Source organism: Megalobrama amblycephala, linkage group LG16, assembly GCF_018812025.1.
Source record: "Megalobrama amblycephala isolate DHTTF-2021 linkage group LG16, ASM1881202v1, whole genome shotgun sequence".
In the NCBI taxonomy this organism is placed as follows: Eukaryota; Metazoa; Chordata; class Actinopteri; order Cypriniformes; family Xenocyprididae; genus Megalobrama; species Megalobrama amblycephala.
The window spans coordinates 16,707,371-16,729,942 of NC_063059.1; the positions used below are offsets into that span (position 1 = coordinate 16,707,371).

Sequence of the window (22,572 nt, forward strand, 5' to 3'; positions counted from 1 at the left end):
GACAGGCTTTCTCATTGTGCTTTTCACCCAAGGTCTTTATAGCTAGCAGTAATAGATCCTTACTGCTTATCATGGTGTTGAAATCATTTAAATCCTACAGGCTGCCTTACTGATACAGTCACTGTCTGTCATGTTTCAGTTAGAAATTATCAGATCTGAATTTTCCTGATAAGCATTTCCAAATATTCCCAGAACATTCTCCAGTCATTCCTGTGGTGAGCAGAGGCAGGAATAGGACTGTTGGAGGAGATCAGGTTTCAAAGCACAAACTCTCTTTTGGTCATCCACACAGATGACATACATGTGTGGTTGTGTTTGTACATACATGAAGGAAGGTGTTTGGTATTTATTTAGGGAATGATCATATGTAGTATTGTTGTTATATGTTGTTAATGTCTGAAAGTTTTAGGCTGAAATGTGCCACACACTGGTTCACATTAAAGGAGTGAAGCCGCAAACAGCATGCTTCCATTATTCACCCATTCCATTCTTATTCCATTAAGCATTCTGTTAACGGGATCCAAACCAGCCTAACTCTTGATCTCATCATCTGTAACTAGACACACATGACACTTGAAAGGAGCCCCCATGCCTAGGCGTATAATTATGGATATCATAATATAATCATTTGTTTAATTGTGAACCTGGGCCAAGAGGTATGTAATTGCTTGAAAAGGCATTTTTTGCTTCTAAATTAGATTAAGAAGCAAAACTTTAAGATCTCAGTCTCAGAAAGGGCGGTGCTGAGGTGCTAAAGGTGGGTAGTTGGAAGAAAATCTGGAGGCCGTTGAAACTTTCACTGCTTTATTAAAGAGTGAAAAGAGACTGAAAAGGTAGAAGCTGAAATAAAGAGCATGACAGCTTCCCAAATGATCTTCAATAGCCTTCGCCTTCAGCTGATACACCTGGATTTTTTTGTGGTTTGGGTCAGGGATTTTGTTGTTGTTTTGTTGTCTGTTGCAGATTTGAACTGCTCAACATGTAAAAGTCAAATGTGAGGGATGTTTTGCTGATTCAAATTCATAGGATGTTAATGGGATCACAATTTTCATTTTGCCATTGACTATGGATAAATATAATCTGCTATCTAAGAATAATTGTGAATGTGTGTCAGTTACCGTATTTGAATTATTTAAAAAAAAAAAAACTCTTGCATTAACATGCTGTTGAATAGTATACAATTGCATGATAACATCTGAGTGACATTGGAAACCCGAGGTCATTCTGAGGTCCCTGCGTGATTTAGCAAGAATCTCTTGCTTTCATTATTATCTAAAGGAAAATGACGCATCACTTATTTTTAGCTGACCATTTGTTAACCTCATTTATGGACATCTGCATGTCCTTTCTCGGGTGAAGAAGTCGCCCATACAAACTTTTGTGTACATTTCCTATTTATAAACGACTGTGGTATATCATAATACACCCCAATAATAATTCTGGCATAGAGATGATTATTTAGTATCATCTATTGTTCATCAAAGCCAATAACAGAAAACATCACGTAGGGTGAATCTTCACTCATGTCCAAATGTAAAAGGAGGAAAATGATAAAATGAAATCACTCAGCTCCACTGACCAAATTATTTTGGATTCAGACAAAAATCATGTGCTTCGTAACAATTGCCGGATTTGGTGCAAATCAAATCTTTGGCTATTTTCCTGTGTATTGCAAACACAGCTGACCCCTCTCTTTTTTTCAATAGGCGCTCGCGGGGTGAGGTGCGCGAGGGAGCTCGTGAAAACCACTACTGTCCAGCTTAAACCTCTCCCAAGAATCTTGGGAATTCAATTGTGTGCGCGAGCACTGGGAAACCGACAACCTGTGTTGTAACACCAGAGGCCAGGTCAGCCAGAGGAAACCTCATGACCATACATTCGCGAAACTGTAGGCGCAAGAACTCATAGGCCTATTACACTTTTGTTGACCCAGCCACAGTTTATCCACAATGAAAGCATCCAGACTGTAGGCCTGATTGAAATCTTAATTCAAATTAGTAATATGTAACAGTGATGTAGGCTCTAAATCCACTAAACATCTACATCCACTAAACGCTACATCACTGCCTGCACCTCACAGCGGTTGACTACCGATCGTCCGGCGTTTATCGCCAATTTAGCATAAATATGCGCATTTTTGAACTTTTTGACGCCGTTACCGCTCGACTCCGCCGCAAATCCCACAATCCCCAGATGCAAGTGTGTCGCTCAGCTCCCATAGAAACGCCCGGTTACCTCCGCTCATTCTGCGACCAAAGACACGGAAGGAGGCAGCCTAATCATCTCATAATCTAACACAACCACATTATGTACCTATGCCTATTTAATTTAATGTCATCTTTAATAAACCTATATTGGCTAAATGAATTAATAAGTAAATAAATTAGGCCTACACGTTTGAGACAAACATAATTGCTACAAACAAAGCAGACAACTGAAATTCGTAAGAGATTTAGATGCTATATTTTTTAGGCCAATGTGTTTTTGGCTTTAAGAGTCCCTGACGTCAGGAAGTCCTAAAACGTCATTTAGGCTACTTGATGGGAAAGGTTTTAAGATTTTTTTTTCTTTTTTCTTTTTTATTATATATCTAACATTATTTAACCAAATTTTACATAGGTTACTAGGCTATAATTGTGTTATCGTTTTTGATTAGCCTGCACAATTAGTCCTATGCCTACTGCTTTGACGGTGTTCATTGACATGTTTGACTGCAGAGCCCATTAAATATAAGATTTCCACTTAGTCTGGATTTCATGTTCCGCAATAAACATACCAATTTGTGGTAGCATAACTAGGTTAACTGAAATCAATGTAACCAATGTGTATAGGCACCTTAATTTCATAGCCTATTATTTATCTATTTATCTAGCCTATTTATCTATCTAGTATTAATTTTTCTGAATTATTTTTTTTATTATTGATTGAAATAAATCTAAATAGAATAATATTATATATTATTATAATCATGTCATGTATTCAAATTCATTTCTGTGTTAGGTTTAAATGTAATTGCGCAGTTGTCCTGCAGGTGGCTGCACGTGTCCATCTTCTTATGATGCACTTCCGCAGTCTACGATTACTCCACAGCACTAGTAGATCAACGACGATTATCACGTAGGCTACTACATTTGTTACGATGCTTTTGGGAAACGCGGCTCAGATTAATCGAGCAGCGATTGTGTAAAAGTAGGCTATAATCTGCACGAAAAAAAATCACACGAAACAATCATCTATTTATGCTAAACATTTGGATGCATATTTAAAATAGTAAAATAACTTTAACATTAAAAAAAAAATTAATAGGTCTATTTATAACTTTAAGCAAAATTAAGTTAATGAAGTTAGGCTATATGAAAAGCGATTAACAATTCAGCACTTCATTAACAGACAGAGAATCTCGACTAAAGTCTCAGTTATTATTATTATTGTATTTTATATTATTGTAGGCTATTTATTATTACTATTGTATTAGTATTATTGTTGTTGTATAACTGGATAATAATTGGTTTCTAAATTAGGCTAGGCATATTGGAGATATAGGAAAGGCTATTTTAGCCAAGGAAACTAAATGAATTAACAAAACTAAATTAAATTAAAAATATTTTTCGTGAATGTATTATATAGACCAACCTGTGTCCTGTAGATGAACTTCCTTAAGGGTGAACAATACACCTGTGAACAACCCCATTAAATATATTTAAGGAGGAGAAAAGTTCTTTTGTGACAACATTCCCCGATGCGCTTTTTGGGACACACAAACTACCAGGGGGCCCACCTTTAACTGAGCATCCTGCATGCGGGCACATTATGTGACGCGCACCTGGCACCTGAAAAGGACCGTATAGTGACTGGTGGATAGGTGTGGAAAATATAAACAGTCATTAGACTAAAAAATATGGAAGCAGATCATCTAAATATCTAACATTATGACTAATGTTTAAGATTATATCTCTAATGTTTAAAAATAAATAAAAATAAAGAATAGGCCGATACATTTAAACAATGAAAAACAACTTCTCATTATAATAATGTTTTTTTTCGTTTTCTTCTACTTATTATAGGCTATTATTATTATTATTGCTTTGCTGTTTTTGTTAAAAATGTTTTCAGTGTATTATTAATATAAATGTTCAAATATTCGTGCAGTAAAATTCCTCTGCAAACTCAAATAACGGCCTTTAGCTATCATTAACTCAACGAATCCACGACAGGAAAAATATAATCTATTTTATTTAAACCGGTAACATTAAAACACTGTTTACTTAACGTTATAGGCCTACACGGCAAAATGCAGGAACACTGAAGTTCTCCACTGACAAGATGAAGGTGTCAGACACACTCCCGACGCTCCTTTTGGCACGCAAACAAAGAAAGTCGATTTATATTAACTTTCATTTTAACAAACATTATAGTAAAATATATTTAGCCTACTAAAGTTTTGTTAGGCTGCATTGGTAATTATTCCAAAGTAGATTAATTATGATTCATTAAGCATTAGCTATTATGTAAAAAAGTGTGTTAATGTTATTTAAGGACAGTTATCAAGAGGGTCGACCAATGTGTTTTAATGTTTGCTTAGACTTTTCTTTATGTTATGTAAAATTAAATCGTGCAAAAATGCATTTTATTTAACTGTAGTATGGGGCTTATAGGTAAAAAAAAAATCTGTTTCGCATTTTGACAAGTTTTTCAGATTCATAATTAAGAAATGCAAAGAGATACACTTGCATTATATTTTAAAGCAAACGTGTACTTTTAGCAAAACGAGTTTTAAGGACACGGAATAAAAAGCGACAAAAGGCGAAACTATTAATATAGCCTATGAAATACAAGTTAAAAAGATGTACAGATACATGTTAAAAACACCAAATCCGGGCAATAGTTATGAATACATTGATTTGACAGGGCTAAATATTTACAAATTTAGCTAAATAATTTCTCCCCATAGGCTACAGGCCCAGTGTTGCTTAATATGTAGGCTACTCGCATAAAGTTGACTATTTTCATCGGTTTAGGAATCACGAATCGCTTACATTACTTGAAAAACTAGAATTAGAGTTTTTTTTTTCGACGCAGTCCTATTTGGAAATTATTTTCATACGGTAACTTATCTCGAAGTAGGCTACTACACACGTTACAATATTGGAAGGCCAGAAATGTTGTTGGCTAAACAGTTGCAGGACTCCGACACAAACAGATGATCTTGTTAGGCTATAAAATAATAATGATAATAATAATAATAATAATAATGATCGCAGAATTATGTAGCCTATATAAATTATAAAATCCAAAATCAGTGTCATGTTGACAAAGAGTTTATTAAAGAATAAAAAGTAGATCTATTTAAAAAAGATTGAAAAGTGCTAGTTAAACATGGCCCCAATGTGTCATAGACATTAAAAATATTTAATGTTTTTTTTTTTTTTTTTACTTTTTACAAAGTACATACAAAACAGTCCAAACTGGCAGTCACGTGATCTGACCCCTATGAGACCCTTAATCACGGAAACAAGAGGCCAAAACACAGGTGTGTACAGGTTGTGTTTGTGTCTCCACAGAGCTTCGGTTTATCTACCTTTCCAGAGCTCCACTGTATCCTTAAACATTCAAAAGCAAAGAGAATAAAAAAATATTAATTGGGAAAAAAGGGTTCAGAACCCAATACTTCACTCCAAAGTCACTGACAGAATGTTGTGAACGGATTCAGGTAAACATGATTTGTAATTCCATGGCGATTCTTCGATCTGCTGGCCATCTTCTTATAGGCTATGATCGAACAGTTTATACACATTCAGAACACAAATGCATGAGTCTCCTGCCTGCGAAGAAAAATGTGAAATCTTTAGTCCCTGCATCAGGCACTCGCCGTGAATGCCCGTGCTTCCATAATTTGAGGCTCCAGTAAAAGTTTTTCCTTCTTGTAAGACCACGCACAATTTATGAAATGTCTTTATGTGGTTTTTGAGATCGCTGGACCTTGTTTTTACTGTCTTTTAGCGAGTATGTTGGTCTGTCGTCGGTCTCCTGACGCCCGAGCTATATATCAATTCGCGCGTGTAGTGCGGAGTGTTTGCTCTCGTGATCCCAGTACGAGCAGTGCATCATGGAGAGTTCTGCGGGCTGGCGCGAGCAAGCGAACTGCAGCCCCGTCCCGTTACCGGTGGACACCGGAGGGGGTGCAGCCGTGGCTGGACTCAGCTGCTGCGCGTGAGGGAGCGCGTGAGGGTGCGTGTGATGGTGGTGATGATGGTGGCTCATGCCGTTGTAAGAGTTCACCATGCCCGGGAGACCTATACTCTGCACACGCGAATATGGGTTGTACGAGGACGGCGCGGACAAGCCTTTCACATTAACGGGACTCACGGTCCCACTGCTCATCTGACAGGAGGTATATGGCATAGGCGCAGGAGACCACGAGTTATTGATAAACCCTGACTGCAGGTATTTTGGCGGGGAGAGGTAGCCGTACCCGTCTCCGCCGAAAAGAGATTTGCCAGGCTGGAAATGGGTCGGTGGAGGCCTGAACGGTCTCTTCATGCGTCGTCTCCGCCGGTAGTTGCCCTTTTCGAACATATCCTCGCATGCCGGGTCCAGGGTCCAGTAGTTGCCCTTTCGCTCACCGCCACCCTCCCGAGGCACCTTGATGAAGCACTCGTTGAGAGACAGGTTGTGTCGGATGCTGTTCTGCCATCCTTTCTTGTTCTTCTCGTAGAAAGGAAACTTGCTGATGATGTACTGGTAGATACCGGACAGCGTGAGACGCTTTTCCGAGCTCTCGCGGATCGCCATCGCGATTAGCGCCACGTAGGAGTACGGTGGTTTCTGGGTCGGGTCGGATTTGTCCGGTCCCTTCTCGGGAGGAGTTTCCTCTTTTGTTCGGTCTTTCTCCGCTGAGCTCGAGGTAGTGTCCATGAGTATCATGCCGTTATCCTCAGGGCCTGGGTAGGTGGCCATCATTGCGCACGCAGACCTACACCAAAACAAAACCGTGGACTAATAAAAACAGTTCAGCAATGCAAACTAGTCTTCTCTTGATGACAGTCGAAAACGTCCGACAACAATCACGTGAAGAGTTTTTTAAAAATATATATTTCTTTCCTTCTTTTTTGTATGTTTGCAGCTTAATGTCAGCGTAAGGTTTTAGAAATCTCTTGCGCTTCAGAGTTTCTCCTCAACTAGATACCAGAGGAGAAGGAGGGCAAACTGTGGTTTCTCATAAGCCCGCCTTCTCTTTCCCTCACACACTCCCTCACATTCACACATATTTGATGCGGTAGGGCATAAAGCTTCCTGATTCGTATTTGCCTAGAAAGCGATTCATCTATTTTGCTTCATACCCTCTAAATTCTGAACCATGTCTCTCACCACGTCAATTGAACCAACAACTGGAAACCGACACAGTTTTAGAAGACATAATTAGTTCATATAACAGGTGCAGGAGCTGTACTGTTATACAGCGCAGTCAAACCATTTTTAAAATTCAACCATGCTTCGCCTTCAAACAGAAAATGTTGTTTCATGAAAAGGAATTGTAAATACAATATGACAAACGGTTATTACTAATATTATTAGTATTAATATTACTAGTAGCTAATTACTGCTATCATCACTACTAATATACCGACCAGTTTTGGACTAAACCGAACCATTTACAGTATATATTCCTGTTATGTTCCAGCCTTGTTCCTACAATGTTCCTTTAAATTGATCGAGTTCATTTATCTCAAGTGATTTTTCTTCAGTGTCATGATGTAACTTATAGCAGTCTTGTATTTGGCTCCTAATTGTTTTACATTCTTGTATTTTTCGTGAGTTATTCCCAATATTTCTGGGAATAGTTCTAGTCATATCAAATTAGAATAATTTTTTCACTATGTTAGCCTACTTTAAATAAGAAAGTGTTTGTTAAGAACATGGGCCCGAATGGAAAGGATAATGCGACTGATCACTAATATGGGATGTTTTGGTGGATTACATCGCCCCACAATATATATCTACATGTGTAGCATTTAAGAGTCTTTATCTGAATAAAACTCTGTCAATATGAAGCTTAATATGACAGTACTTGCATCTTCCAGCACCAAAACTTTTGTGCATGACTGATTTCCTGTGATGCATGATGTTAGTACCACCACCACGTTAAAAGCACAGTTAAGTAGCACGTAACATGTTCGCAAGTACGTAAATAATGACACATTTTAGACGGATATTCCCCCTTTTTGTTAATATTAACTGATTATGGCAAACACATGATAACCGAGAATAAAACGTGGTGGTGAAAAAAACGCATTTAATAATTCACAGTCACGTGAATGTATACTTGAAAAGAGTTAAAGTTATAGGCCTAGCTGCATATGTCTAGTTACTACTAATTGAAACAACATATTTATTAATACTACCTTAACCAACCAAAATAACAAAATTTAAATGTGTCGGTGTAATTCTCCGCGTGCATCTGCATGGCGTTTTTAAAACATGAGTTATGGTTTTTCACAGGTCAGTGGCTGCCAGGTTTTTAATGCGTCTTGGCCACTTGCCTAAAATAAACTATTCAACACAACAAGTGTTTTAACTTCGGTTTTAGATTAACTGTCCTTAAGTGTCCATGCAGCCAAATGATATCCGCAGACCTATAATTATCCAAATCATGTGTCACATAACATAAATCTTAAGAACACATTTATAATCTCCATGTAGATTAGCCACAGTTCATAAAAACATAGCTAAATTTTTCATTTATTGTATATATATTTTTTTATTTTATTGATTTATTATTATTTATTTATTTTAGCGTTATAGATATAATTCTGGATAATGACCTTTCTTCAGCACCTGAGAGCTATAGTTTCAAGTATACTTTACGGGTGCTTTGAAGCTGTTACTTAACGAGCAGTGCAAGTGCTGGTTTATTTCAAAGGCTACTACACCACCGTTTAAATTTAAATGAAATAAAATACATATAACAGCATGATTCAGATAGTGTTAAAAAGACGCATCTTTATTAGCCTAATAACATTAGGGCTAAATTACAGAGCTGCAGTGTCGGAACTTAAAAGTTAAATGTTATAAAGTATATTATAATTGAGGCTTTATTTTTAACTTTCGACATTGCCGAAGCCATCCACACACAAATTCACTTTACCCAAATAAAACCCAGTTCACCGTTAACCAGTGACGTAATTCTGCTAAAATTTGCACACACGTTAACTTCATAACAAAGTGATTAAAGCAAATATTCGTTAATTAGTGTTAAGTAGCCTGTTTACCTTTTTGAGGACATTAATGAGAAAATGTTGTAGGTTATTAAGATACAACACGTGGTTCTGGAAATTAGTGATTTAAACTCATTAGTCATCTCTGTCAGCATCACACGTATACCTTTCTATACAACAATTAGCCTATGTTTTTTATTAATAAAAATAATCACAAATCTATGCAAATTAAAAGAACTAATCAGTGATCACAATTAATTTATTCTCGTTCGTGATTTTTCTTCTTATAAACAATAGTTTCCGAAAATTCAGAACAAAGCAATTGCTCTTAAAAATGATCCTGTCATGACATTTTAGGAACTATAATCGTTTTACCGTAATTATAGTTGATAAGCTAAACAAAGATTTTGTTTCATAAAAAATCTTTTAAATGAACAAATCACACATTTTCCACTAAGAGAAAGGACATGTTTTACTTTTCAAAATAAATATAGCTACACACTATTCCTAGTTGAAAAAACTCACCAGGTTTGTTAGTCCCCAACACGAGCCAAACACTTTCAAAGATAGCAATAAAAATGCTCTTTCAGGTGTGAACAAGATCCATCGTTTGTTACAGGCTCAGTGAGGAAAAGAATAGCGCGTGTGTGTGGAGAGGGAAGGAAGGAAGAGGGAGGAGAAGGAGAAAGAGGATAGAAATGTATGCAAAAGTGTGTAATGCGTGCTTAAGTATTATAATAACCTACTTTGAAAGACAAACATTCCTGTTGCCTGCACTTTCTGTGTTTACACACACACACTATATTAGTGAGAACAATGATTTTATATCAGGTTAATGATATTTTCTATGGCCTTTACCAATCCCTAGCCCTATAAACGTGCAAAACACTAGATTTAAATAAAAACGTTTTGGCTGATTTATAAGCCTTTTAACTAGTGAGGACCATGTTAATGTCCTCACTAAGTTGTCAAAGGTACATATTAGTATCTTTTTCACTTTTGTACCTTAGGGTACTGCCCCAGTGACAATTGCTGTACCTTTTTTTTCTGACAGTGTTGTGAGGACATCTCACAGACCTCCATTGTTTTCACATCAGGTTAGTGATATTGCCTAACCCAACCCTTACGCCTAAAACCATCACAGACACTTGTGCAAAACACTAGACAAGATTTAAAAGCCTTTTTAACTAGTCGGGGTTAAACAGATGCTCACATGTTAACTATATTAGTGAGAACTTTTTTAAATAGTGAGTACATGTTATTCCTGCGATAAACTGTAGTCAAATCCTGCACATCGTCATTGTCATTATCAATTAGAGATCATAAAGTTACATAGATCATCTCCTCATCACCTCACCAGTGCTTTCATCAATCACAATGCTTTGACCTTATATCATTAATGGCAATAATACAAAAATAAATCTGAATAAACTAAGACATACTGCAGTACTCGCATTAATTACGATGTGTTTTAGCAAGTACATTAAAACAAGTGTAAAGTGAGCATAAGGAAGGACTCATGTGACTCACGATGTTCCTTCTAATGGTTGTAAAAAGAATGAAGTCTTTAATCCAATATTCTTATTAATCCAGTTATGAAAATCTGGTTTACATGACATTTATAATCAGTTTTTGTTTGTGCATGTAAACACAGTAATTGTTTCAAATGAATAAATTTATTTTTTTATATTCATTTTCATCAGTGTATCATTGTCCTATCAAATTGAGTTCAGCTGAAGTCTTACATAAAGTGGAAAACTAAACAAAGTTAATATTTACAAGCTTTTTCTTCAAATAAGAGCAATGCTCACAAAAGCTGCCAGTGTCTGTACATATACCATTTCCTCCTTTTTGGGTGGAGAGGACAGACAGAGAGGAAAAAGTGCATGCAGAGATGTGAAAATGGAGGAACGGAAAGAGGGATTAAGATGGAGGGATGTTCTCCTGCTCCTACTGTGACAGGTGGACATCATCAAAGGAACACACACAGATACATGAGTGTGTGTGTGTGTGTGTGTGTGTGTGTGTGTGTGTGTGTGTGTCCGTCCGTCAGTATATGCCATTCTTTTGATGATTTGCAATCAATCTACAAACATTCCAAATGTTTGCGCTTATTTAAGTAGTATTGTGAAAGTATGTATTGTACAAACATTGAAATGTTGAATGAAGTTGAAAGTTTTTATTATTAATTTGTCAGTTCAGAGTAAAGGCAATGGAAATTTACTCCAAAGCACACTGAACAAGTTATAAAAACATGGCCCTATTTCTCTTGCTTTAAGCCAAGAGCAATGTTGCACATTAAAATAAACAAAAACTTTTCTGATAAAAAAAAAAAAAACATACTAAATGATATTATCATATTATCTTATATTTACTATAATGGTATTTTGTGATTTTCTGATATACACTTCATAATCCAAATATATTATCAGTTATACAGTATCATAAGTTATATCTGCACCAACAAGGATAGTTACTAACACACAAATGCATTTACACGCATGAAGAAAAAGCGACAGCTTTCACAGTTGACATGTTTAAATCCTCAAAGTTAATGGACCAAAAAATGTGCAGGTATAATTCAGGTGAACAAGGTGTTTGTATGATGGGGCGGTCTTTACCCGACACCCCTATGATCTGCAGTTGCCAAGCTACCAGAGAACGTTCTTGGTGCGGCCACAGTACAAAAGGCATAAACTACATGTGGGTGGCTATGAATCGTGGGAGATCTTATCGCATCATGTCTCCACGACAACAAGAGACGTTAATGCAGCCATGACACTTCAACCGCGTCACGCAGCTGTTTGACTTCTCATCTCCTCATTTCTCTTACACTCATCATGCATTCTTTTTTCCTCTTAATAATTCATATAGCTTTCTCTCTGCTAAAAGTGTCTCATTTTGGGCCTGGACACACAAAAGGGTGCCTGAAGTCATTGTACTATAGTATAGTTGTGAAAATACTGACAAACATTTAATACAGAATGAAAGTTCAGAGCAATGAAGCACTTAAGTTGTTGTAAAACAGTGTGACAAAAAGCACAGATTCATTCAAGCATGCAGTGAGAAAAAGTATTTGTGAAGTGTGCTGTGCATCTGGTTATAAGTGCTCGTATTTATTTGCACATGTGATTGAAATGGTGTGTGTATGTGTGTGTGAGGTCTTTGCACACAGTGTGGAGTAGCTTCCTGCAGGAAAGCAAAAGTAAAACAGGACGTCTTCAAATCCGCAGGGAAAAGGATTCAGAACCTGCCTCAGACCTCCACACACCATCTCACTCCTTTTATTCACTACATCCCTCAATCATTCTGTCTCCTCAGATCTTTCCAAACCCTCAGTATGCTATTCTTGAGAGTTAAGTTCTCTTTTCTATTCATGTCCTGCTTTCACTTATGATAAAAATTCCAGTGATGTACCTATCATTTTAACTAGGACATGCCATAGACTTCTATTGTTTTTATATAAGGCTAATAATAACTAGAGAAGGAAAACAAACTGTTTGACAGTCTTTTCTAAAAAATGTGTGTGTGTGTGTGTGTGTGTGGGGGGGGGGGGGGGGGGGGGGGTCGTGAACTCTGAAGGTTGAAGGTTGTTAGGCAGTTTAAAGGAAGATTCAAAGTTTAGAGGTTTAAAGTACCACATACTTTCAAAACCTGTTAGAAGAGAGGTTTGGAGGTTGAAAACGTGGTTGTTAAAGGTCACCCAGAAATGAAAATTATCCCATACTTTACTCACCCTCAAGCCACCCTAGGTGTATATGACTTTTCTTTTTCAGTCAAACACAATCAGTGTTATATTTAAAAAATCTTCTGGCTCTTCCAAGCTTCATAATGGGAATGAATGGCTTTCACGATTTTGAAGCCCAAAAAAGCACATCCATTCATCATAAAAGTAATCCATACGGCTCCAGGGGCTAATAAAAGCCTTCTGAAGCAAAGCAATGCATTTTTGTAAGAAAAATATCCATATTTCTAATTTTATAATCACTTGCTTCTGTAACATCTGTCCGTGCGTTCACAAGAATGTCGAATTCCGGCGTATGATGTAGGATGTAGGAGTAATAAGCTTAGGTGAGAGTATGCCTCTCATGGTTCAAACAAATAGGGCTGGGTAAAAAACTCAAGCTCCTCCTACATTTCTCTTTAAAAATTCTCATTTTAGACTTCTAATTTGTGACCGGTGTTTTGTTTTGCTTTATCCTCTGCGTTTCCGCGTTCGTCAATACATCTTGCATTGGGTAAGAAGTCACTCTTCGACCGGAAATAGATTCACATATGGTCATTACCGGAAGTGATTGTGATAGTGATAATAGTTTATAAAGTTATAAATATTTTCTTACAAAAACGCATCACTTCACTTCAGAAGGCCTTTATTAACCCCTGGAGCCATGTGGATTACTTTTATGATGGATAGATGTGCTTTTTGGGCTTCAAATAAATAAATAAATAAATAAATAAAAATGGTACCATTCACTCCCACTATAAAGCTTGGAAGAGGCAGAGGCAGAATAAAGTTTAATTTAACTCAAATTGTGTTCAGCTGAAAGTAGTCATATACACCTAGGATGGCATGAGGGTAAGTAAATTAATATTTTCATTTTTGGGTAAACTAACCCTTTAAGGTGCTTCTGGTGATTGAGCAATGCTAGGCAGTTACTAAACACAGAATTATAGAGGATTGTGACATTACAATGATATTAGTACTAGCTAAGTGATTTTGAATAATAATAATAATAATAATAATAATAACTGACAAAAATAATAATAATAAATAACAGTTTTTTTTTACAGTAACAGTATTGGCTTTATTACCATCGGACATAACAAAACTTCTGTATAAAGTTAATAATAAGAAAAGAAATGTTTTACAGACAACATTTTATTTTTTAAATATCTTCCCATCCTCTGTACTAACATTTACAGTTAACTTCAGAAAAGCTATTGAGGCAACAATGGCCCACCAAGAGAGGGCCGCTTGTTAATGTTTACAGCTATAGTATTTCATACTGACATCATTAATGCAAATATTGGATGACCTCCATGAAATGGATATCTCTATCTGTGTCTTCAGAGTGTTTGTAAATGACAATGATGAAAATGTAGTATGAAGAAGTATGTGAAAAAAAGTGGAGGCTGTTTCTCTTGTAGAGTAATACTTTAAGAGTGTTTAGGTGTGAGTGTTTGTATGTATAATCAGGCCCAGATGAGGACTGTTTACTGTGGACTCTTGGCAGATGAGAGCATTAACAGGTAATTGTCTAATCCCTGCCAGTCTCTTTGAAATGGGGCTAAAGTTTCATTTGGTGTGGGTAATCCTGCCTGGCTCTTGGGCTTTGCATCTCTGCAGCAGATGATGATAGTCCACATACCAGGAGCAACACTAGATATTAGCTGGATCTCATTTCGGAGGCTGCCTCCTCCGGAGGTCGTATTTGAAGGCTGTATATGTCATATCTCATTCAAGAAAAGTAACCGTTAGATTGCAAATTAAGAAAGAAGTTACAGTATTTTACACCTAATGAGGAATAACAGTCATTTTTTTCTTAAATAAGACATCCTTGATGACGTATGCAGCCTTCAAGCCTCTGAAACGAGATGCAGCTACTGATGACATCCGGAGCTTAGCCCATTACTGCCATATCATAATGTAAGGCGACCTACAAGTAAATAATTCAAACGGCAGTTCCTTTTCCAAGATTTTTTATTTGTCTTTTAATTAACTAAGCTTCTGTCAAATTTTGATAGAAAAGTAAAATAATAAATAATCAATTACAGTTTTTAAAAATGCTTATACACTAAAAGTGGTACTTGAGGCCCACTTAGTGAAACCATTCACTCATATACCTAATCTTAGACTGAGTCTGCAAAACTGCAAGCATAGTTTGCAACTGGGAAACAAACTTTTTGCAAAACACATGATTCAAAATAAACAGCTCATTTGGAAATCACTGCAATGTAAATAGCACACTCTTTTACTGATTTCCTGCACCCAACAATCATGTGTGAAAACACTTACGCATCATTTGTTCACTTAGAAATCAAAACTCAATGTTTTGAGAAAGAAAGAAATTATATTTACCCCTGTGCATTTCTGTTTATAGCCTATATATATACCTGATTTGGCCACTTAGAAATCAAAACTAAGTAAATATATACTGAATATGCATACAAGTCAAGTCATCTTTATTTCTGTAGCGCTTTACACAATACAAATGGTTTTAAAGCGGCTTCACAATAGTAATAAAATTCAAGCTCTGCTGTAAAGCAGCTCTAACAAGGCTATTCAGCTCAAGTCAGTTCAGTATTGATTCTGTTTAGTTCAATAACTGTAAAATTCATCAAATGTGCAACAATTGTATATGCATATACAGTGTATTTGTGCACATACGTGTGAGTGATATGACAAACTCCTGTACTCTCCACTGCACACTGAACAAGTAAAAGACACAATATAGTAGTGTTTTACATTTTTCACATTTGTGTTTGGCTTGTGTGTGCCAAATCATTTAATGGTTTGTGCATAGAGATACTATGCAAAAACACAATTTTTAGAATTTTTAGAGTTTAGAATGAAGTGTTTGCTTTTGAAAGAGATGTGTGACGTTTGGCATCTTGTGTGCGTGTTTTATGGTTTTGTGTGTAGAGTTTTGAGAAATGGGCCTATAGTTTCAGAAATTGTCTGTAAGCAATTTATTTTCAAATACTTTTTTTGTTTCAAATCATAGTTTCTAATGTTGTGATTCACCTCATAGCTGTTTGTTTTGGATCATGGCTTATAAATGAAGACTTTAAAATAAAGTCCCTATGGGAAAGTTGAATGAGAAAATTACTTCCGGACCCCAGAACCTGATTTCACCTAGTCCTGCTTGGATCAAGTTCTTTGTTGATCCTGGAACAACATTCCAAGCAAACAATCAGATTTAATGGACAGTTTACAGTTTGGGCTTAAAACTAGGGTTAGTTGCTTCTACATCAGTATTATTCGTTGCCAACTGTACACTCTGCAGGACACCTTTTCCACTCCCCCAAAACATGTGACATGGCCATAAGGGAGAGGGCAGAGCTAAATAAATGTGTGGCTGCCAGACCCCAACACCAACCCTCTCATAGCTCCCATGCCTTCAAAGACTATTAGAGTGAGGACACCACACCCCCTTTGTTAGGCAGTTTTCCCAAGAACAAGAATTTAAACTAAGAATTAGTTTTAAAATATGTCTCAAATATCAGTCTAAAAAAAATGGTTCAGAAGAACTTTTGTCACCACCTGTAAGCATTTTATAAAACCTTCTGCTAACACATTACAATTTGATTTCATTAATGCATTATCTTACACAAACTAACATTGAGCAATATTTTTGAAAGTATTTATTGATATTGGTTAATGCTAGTTAATAGAAATACAATTATTTATTGCTTGATATTCCCAGTGCATTAACTAATGTTACTGTAACAGATGCAACTTTTGATTAAAAACATATTATGTTGAAATGTTGAAATTAACATTAACTAAGATTAACTGAGATTGTAGAAGTATTGTTCATTGTTAGTTCATGTCAACTTATTCAGTTAACTAATGTTAACAAATGAAACCTAAAAAACGTCAAATAGGTGAATATTTATTTGGCACAAGAGAATAATTAAGATGTTTATGTATCCTCCTTCATGCTTGCAATTCCATAGAGATCAAATAATTGTCACAACAATGGTGTTTATTTAGGACTCAGTCATACATGGTAAATCAGCCAAACAAAGTCATTGGCAGAACATACTTTCAAGGTCTAACCAGGAGCATTAATTAGGTTTAAAATTAAGCCAATTATTAATTCCTTGCAGTTGAACTGCTGGTTGAAATGATTAAAAAATTAGGGGCATTAAAATGCACTTAGGACTCATTCCAAACATTTATGTGGGATATTTATTAGATATTTAGGCTAACGGGGGAAGATACTTATTGTATTTAATAGGGTTATTATTTAATATTTCCATTAATTAGATGTGCATTTCAGACATATTCGTTTTCATTAAAACCTATAGGTTGAGTGAAATCATTCAATATGATTCCTCAGTGTTTCTATCTTCAATTAAAATATGGGCAATTAAATGAGTAAATTAAATTAAATTCCTATTCCTATGCCTGTACACAAGTCATAGAATACTTTTACCTTTCAGATAAATCTCTTTTACTGGGATCCCGCATTGTCTGTCATTGGTTATTCAATTATTTAACTAAATTGTCAAAATAAAATTTTTAAATAGAATAGTTGATTTAGTATTTTACATTAATGACACTTTCTAAATATTATAAATATTAATATCTAAATATTATAAGAATTATATCTAAAGTAATGTATACATTCTGTTGTTATATTGTGGTAATATTTGACATTTTGTGCTATAACAACTAAATTAACAAATGTTTCTATTTATTTACTATAACACATTGGCTGATGAATCATCATCCTGCACATGTTAAACGTATATCTAAATATGTGACAGGTTAAAAGTAAATCCACATTGTTCTTAAAGGGGTTATTTCCCCCAAACCCTACTGTGAAGCTGAATGACAAGAGATCGCTGTAAAAGTATAGGATATTTCATGTCTTCTGAAGATATACAATAGCTTTGTGCTTCTTTCATTATACTGTATGGTGATTAGAAGAGCAGCTTAGACATTTTGCTGAACATCTACTTTTGGGTGAACAGTCTCTTGAATGTAACGGTTTTTTTCTTTTTTCTCAGTTTATTTCCTCATACTGCAGGCACACAGAGGTCAGCAGTGTAAATGTGCAACAGGGTGTGTCTTCTCTGTCAATTCCCTTCTTTCTCTTTCTCTTTCTCTCTTTAGAACACACACACACACACACACACACACACACACACACACACACACACATGCATACACCCAGCACACAGCCTGTGTTTTCTTTCTGCTTTATTAGTGTTCAGCTCCCTCAGAAAGTGCCTATAGAGGCGTGTGTGTTTGGGTGTTCACTTCAAAGCCACACACACACACACACACACACACACACACACACACACACACAAGCCGTGAGCCCTTTCCTAAGGGAAGTGTTGTTCTGTATTTGTTTTTGGGACACTCCTCAGAGGCTTTTTTTTTTTTTTTTTTTTAAACCTTTTAGATTTCGGAACCAAAGCTGATTAAAGCAGGCGGGGGTCTGTCAAGCAAACGGCCATCAATCAGCACTCCTGCCCAGCAGGAAAGGCCTATCAGAAAGTCGGGGAGGATCTGAAACTATGGCACGAAAGGCAGTCTCACTACAAAAAAACATAAGCATTACAGTAAAGAGCATTGTCATTCTCATCATCATTCCAGTGAAACCTGATATCATATTCTCTGATATATATGGTCATTTATCTGTCATCTGAGTCCATCCTCATCTTCATTGTCATCATCATCATCATCATCAAACAACACACAATCACACTTGAAATCATTTTAAACTGTACCATTTTTAATGCCAGGTCAATAATTGACTATATGTTTACATGCACCTCATAATGTGATTATAACGAGATTTAGGCAATATTACTATTATACTTTACCTCATGTAAACACAATACTTCAATAAAACTGATGTCACTAAACTCATAATCGTATTAACCATAATTGGAATAAAATATGCAGCATATCGGCCTGTAAACTCTTTAATAGCATCTGCTCCATTTTAATCGTATGATGTACACGAATGACGTTGTCATGCGCAGATTCGTAAACATAGCGATAAAAAAGGCATTACGTTTTTGGGTAACACTTTAGAATACTGATCCTTCATTAATAAATAACTACACAGGAACAAATGAGTAATGCATTATTAACACTCTAGTAACTACTATTAACTAACAAGAAACTCTTATTAATGAATTAGTAAGTAATAGTGCTCAGTTGAAGGTGGTAGTTCACTATCTAATCAGTAAGTTTTTTTCATACCTCCCAGAGAACGACTAAGAACTACTATATACAGGTTCATAATTAAAGTGTATGATGCATAATGTATAATTAATTCTAAAGTGAGGGTCATGGTAACCCACTAGTAATGACTGAAGTTTTACCAAATCCTTCATAAGGAATTACTAATTATTTGGATCAGTATTCTAAAGTGAGAATCATGATAACTCTCTAGTAACTACAGGAGTCATTGTAAACTTTTGAGATTTAGTGTTTAGTAACTCAAGAGTTACTACATAATTCTAATGGAACTACTAATTATTTGGATCAGTATTCTAAAGTGAATATCATGGTAACCCACTAGTAATTACATAAGTGTTACCAAATACATCATTACTGTACAAAACTGTACAAAAACCTCAAAAGTTTACAATGACTTCAGTAGTTAGAGAGTTATCATGTTTCTCACTTTAGAATACTGATTCAAATAATTAGTAATTCCTTATGAAGGATTTGGTAATACTTCAGTCATTACTAGTGGGTAACCATGACCTTCACTTTAGAATTAATTATACATTATGCATCATTCATGTTAATTATGAACCTGTATATAGTAGTTCTTAGTTGTTCTCTGGGAGGTATGAAAAAATAGTAGTTACTGATTAGCTAATAGTGAACTACCACCTTCAACTGAGCACTATTACTTACTAATTCATTCATCAGAGTTTATTGTTAGTTAATAGTAGTTACTAGAGTGTTAATAATGCATTACTCATTTGTTCCTGTGTAATTATTCATTAATGAAGGATCAGTATTCTAAAGTGTTACCCATTTTTGGGGTGCTGAGGACAGCTTATGTTGACAGCATTTTACGGTCCTTACACTGGTTGCCTGTGTGTTACAGAGTAGATTTTAAAATTTTACTTATTGTTTACATATCACTAAATGGTATGGTGTTTGTGCTGTGCATTGGGTTATGTGAATAACAACCACAATTCTTAATGAATAATCAGAATAATGAAAATTGCATGTAAATGGGAATGAAGAGGTTTGCTTGCGTCATGTAAACTTCACATTATTGGTACACATGTAAATGTAGTCAATAGTTAAATTTAAAAAAATGTAAAAAATTTCTAGATAGATTTCTAGATAGAGATACTATTGCTGTTTGAAAAGCCTACTACCACACTACTGAAATAATCCAGTTTAAACACACATTTTCTGCTTTCAAAGAATACCTGATGACTTATTACACTTTCTAAAATGTGCAGTATACAATAGAGCGCACTGTGTGGAATACATTATGCCACAATGTAATGTGACTTCTCTCTTCATCTCTTTCTTGAACTGCTTTTTACATAAAACTTACTTTAAAATGCCAAAATGACTGTATTATTTTCAGGATGATAACTGAAATGCACTCACTGTTGCTATTTAAAACGTTTATTGTTGCATATAGTGCATATGCAGTACGGAAATGATTGGGTAGGTTGAGATGCGTAAAGGTGACGCAGGCTGGACCTGATCCTAAATTCTCACAGGCTTTAGTATCAGAGGGTTCTTGTTTTTAATACATATAACTTCAAGTTAGTTTTTTTGAAGCCTAATATCTTAGGATTCAAGATCTCATTATGATGGTTGTCAGTGTTTTTCTTAGTCACTTTTTTCATATAGCAAACTGATACACAAACAGCTATTTCATCCTCAGATGTTTTGGTAACTGCAGGTTCACATTGCATGATCAGCTGTCCGTCATGTTTTCCCACACACACTGCTAAAACAAAAATGCAGTTGCGCTTCATTAAAGAAAAGACATGGATCTGGAGAGATGGAGTCAGAAACTGACAGCCTCAAATCAGATACAGGTGCTTACACTTCCTGCTCTGCCAAGTTCTTTCCTGTTCACCTTCCTATGCCTCTGTGCAGGAAGACCCTTTTCTTCTAAAATAACCTATGCCCGTGATATTCACCTCTTAACTGTTTCCAACACTGAACAGACGGTTAGAATTGTGTGTGTTTTCTTTTTTCTGCTTAGTGTAGCAAGAAATGTGTGGCTGGCTAGAGCTGTCATTATTCGTTAATTGACTATCATTGAATTCAACTATTAACCATCATATTTTTATGTCTGCAAGCTCATGGTCAGAATTTAGTTTTTTAGAGCAAAACTGTGTCAGTTATTAGTAGTAAGTATGACCATAGAACCAAACTTCTGACTATCAGAATAAAGTCTGGTTACACTATGCCACACCACCCACAGGTTTAGTCATGCTGGCTGAGAATTCTACTGAATTAAAAAAAAAAAAAAAAATGAGTATGAAGAATTTCGAGTCTGTGTGAAAGCAGGCTCTCCCTTCCACTCTATCAGATTGTTGACATGTTCAGACACACACTGTCTGTAAATATTTGTGTGTTTGTGACACTGAGTATTCAGCTATCATTTGCTTATCCTTCACAATATTCTCAGGTCAGGCTGCTACTGAAAGTGTGTTAAAGCTGGGAAAAGTTGCTGCTTCCAGTTGCGGTTGATCCAGGGTGTGTTTTGAATAAATTATAAATAACAATATATTGAAAATGTTAAATGTTGACACTGCAGTGCATGCAGCTTCTTTTCATGATATTATTTTGTACTGATTTAAAAAGTAAGAGCTGATTTACAAGATGGATCCACTAATAATCAAATGCCTGTTTAGCCTACATATCATGATTAATCACACCCTTTTTGTGCGATTAATCGTACCCTTATCATGAAATTAAGCATATATCATTTAACTTGTTTAACACATTCATTTTGTCACAATTTCTATATCCAGCAAAGTAAACCATCAGACTGAAGTGTGATTCTCACAAAATTTTATTTTCAAGGTCAATTTAGGTGTCTTTCCAAAAAAGGACATTTGGAGACTTCAAAAGGACACATAATAACCAAAGATTATAAGGAGTCCTTATATAATTCATAAATGCATGCACACCAAAGCACACAGAATTTTTTAAAAAGAATCTACAGTGTATAATATGTGTACAGTGCAACAACAAGTAAAGCTGCAATACTGAACAGAACCAAATGGAGATTTTTCTGCCTATCATAAACTCCTGACTTCTAAGATCATCTAACTGCATGACGTAAATTACGTTAATGACACAATTTCACATGCTACAGTAATTTGTTTCCGTTAAATTATTTTAACGCGTTACGGATTTTGAATTATTCACATGCGTTAACGCTGACAGCCCTAAAATAAATGAAACACACTTTAGTGTGACTGCTGTTTCAGCCCGATCTCACGGGAAAACTATTTTATGAGGTGGGAAAGCATATGATTTTTAGAAAAAGGCATGACGGTCAAGCCCTAACTCCACCCCTAAACATAACCGCGGTTGAAGACAAAATCTTAGGACAAAATCGTATGAAGGAGATCATACAAATTCATACAAATGAAAGGTAACCCTACA

The 22,572-nt window shown here is 35.7% G+C and overlaps 1 protein-coding gene across 1 annotated transcript; it reads right to left on the minus strand.

Annotated features, from left to right (window-relative positions):
* Window positions 1-5,302: 5,302 nt before the first annotated feature.
* Window positions 5,303-10,017, minus strand: foxl2a (forkhead box L2a). The gene is made up of 2 exons (XM_048161976.1): window positions 9,741-10,017; window positions 5,303-6,973 (listed from the first exon to the last, which is right to left on the minus strand). The coding sequence occupies exon 2, from the start codon at window positions 6,958-6,960 to the stop codon at window positions 6,040-6,042; it is 921 nt and encodes a 306-aa protein (XP_048017933.1). The 5' UTR covers window positions 6,961-6,973; window positions 9,741-10,017; the 3' UTR covers window positions 5,303-6,039.
* Between the last annotated feature and the right edge of the window lie 12,555 nt (window positions 10,018-22,572).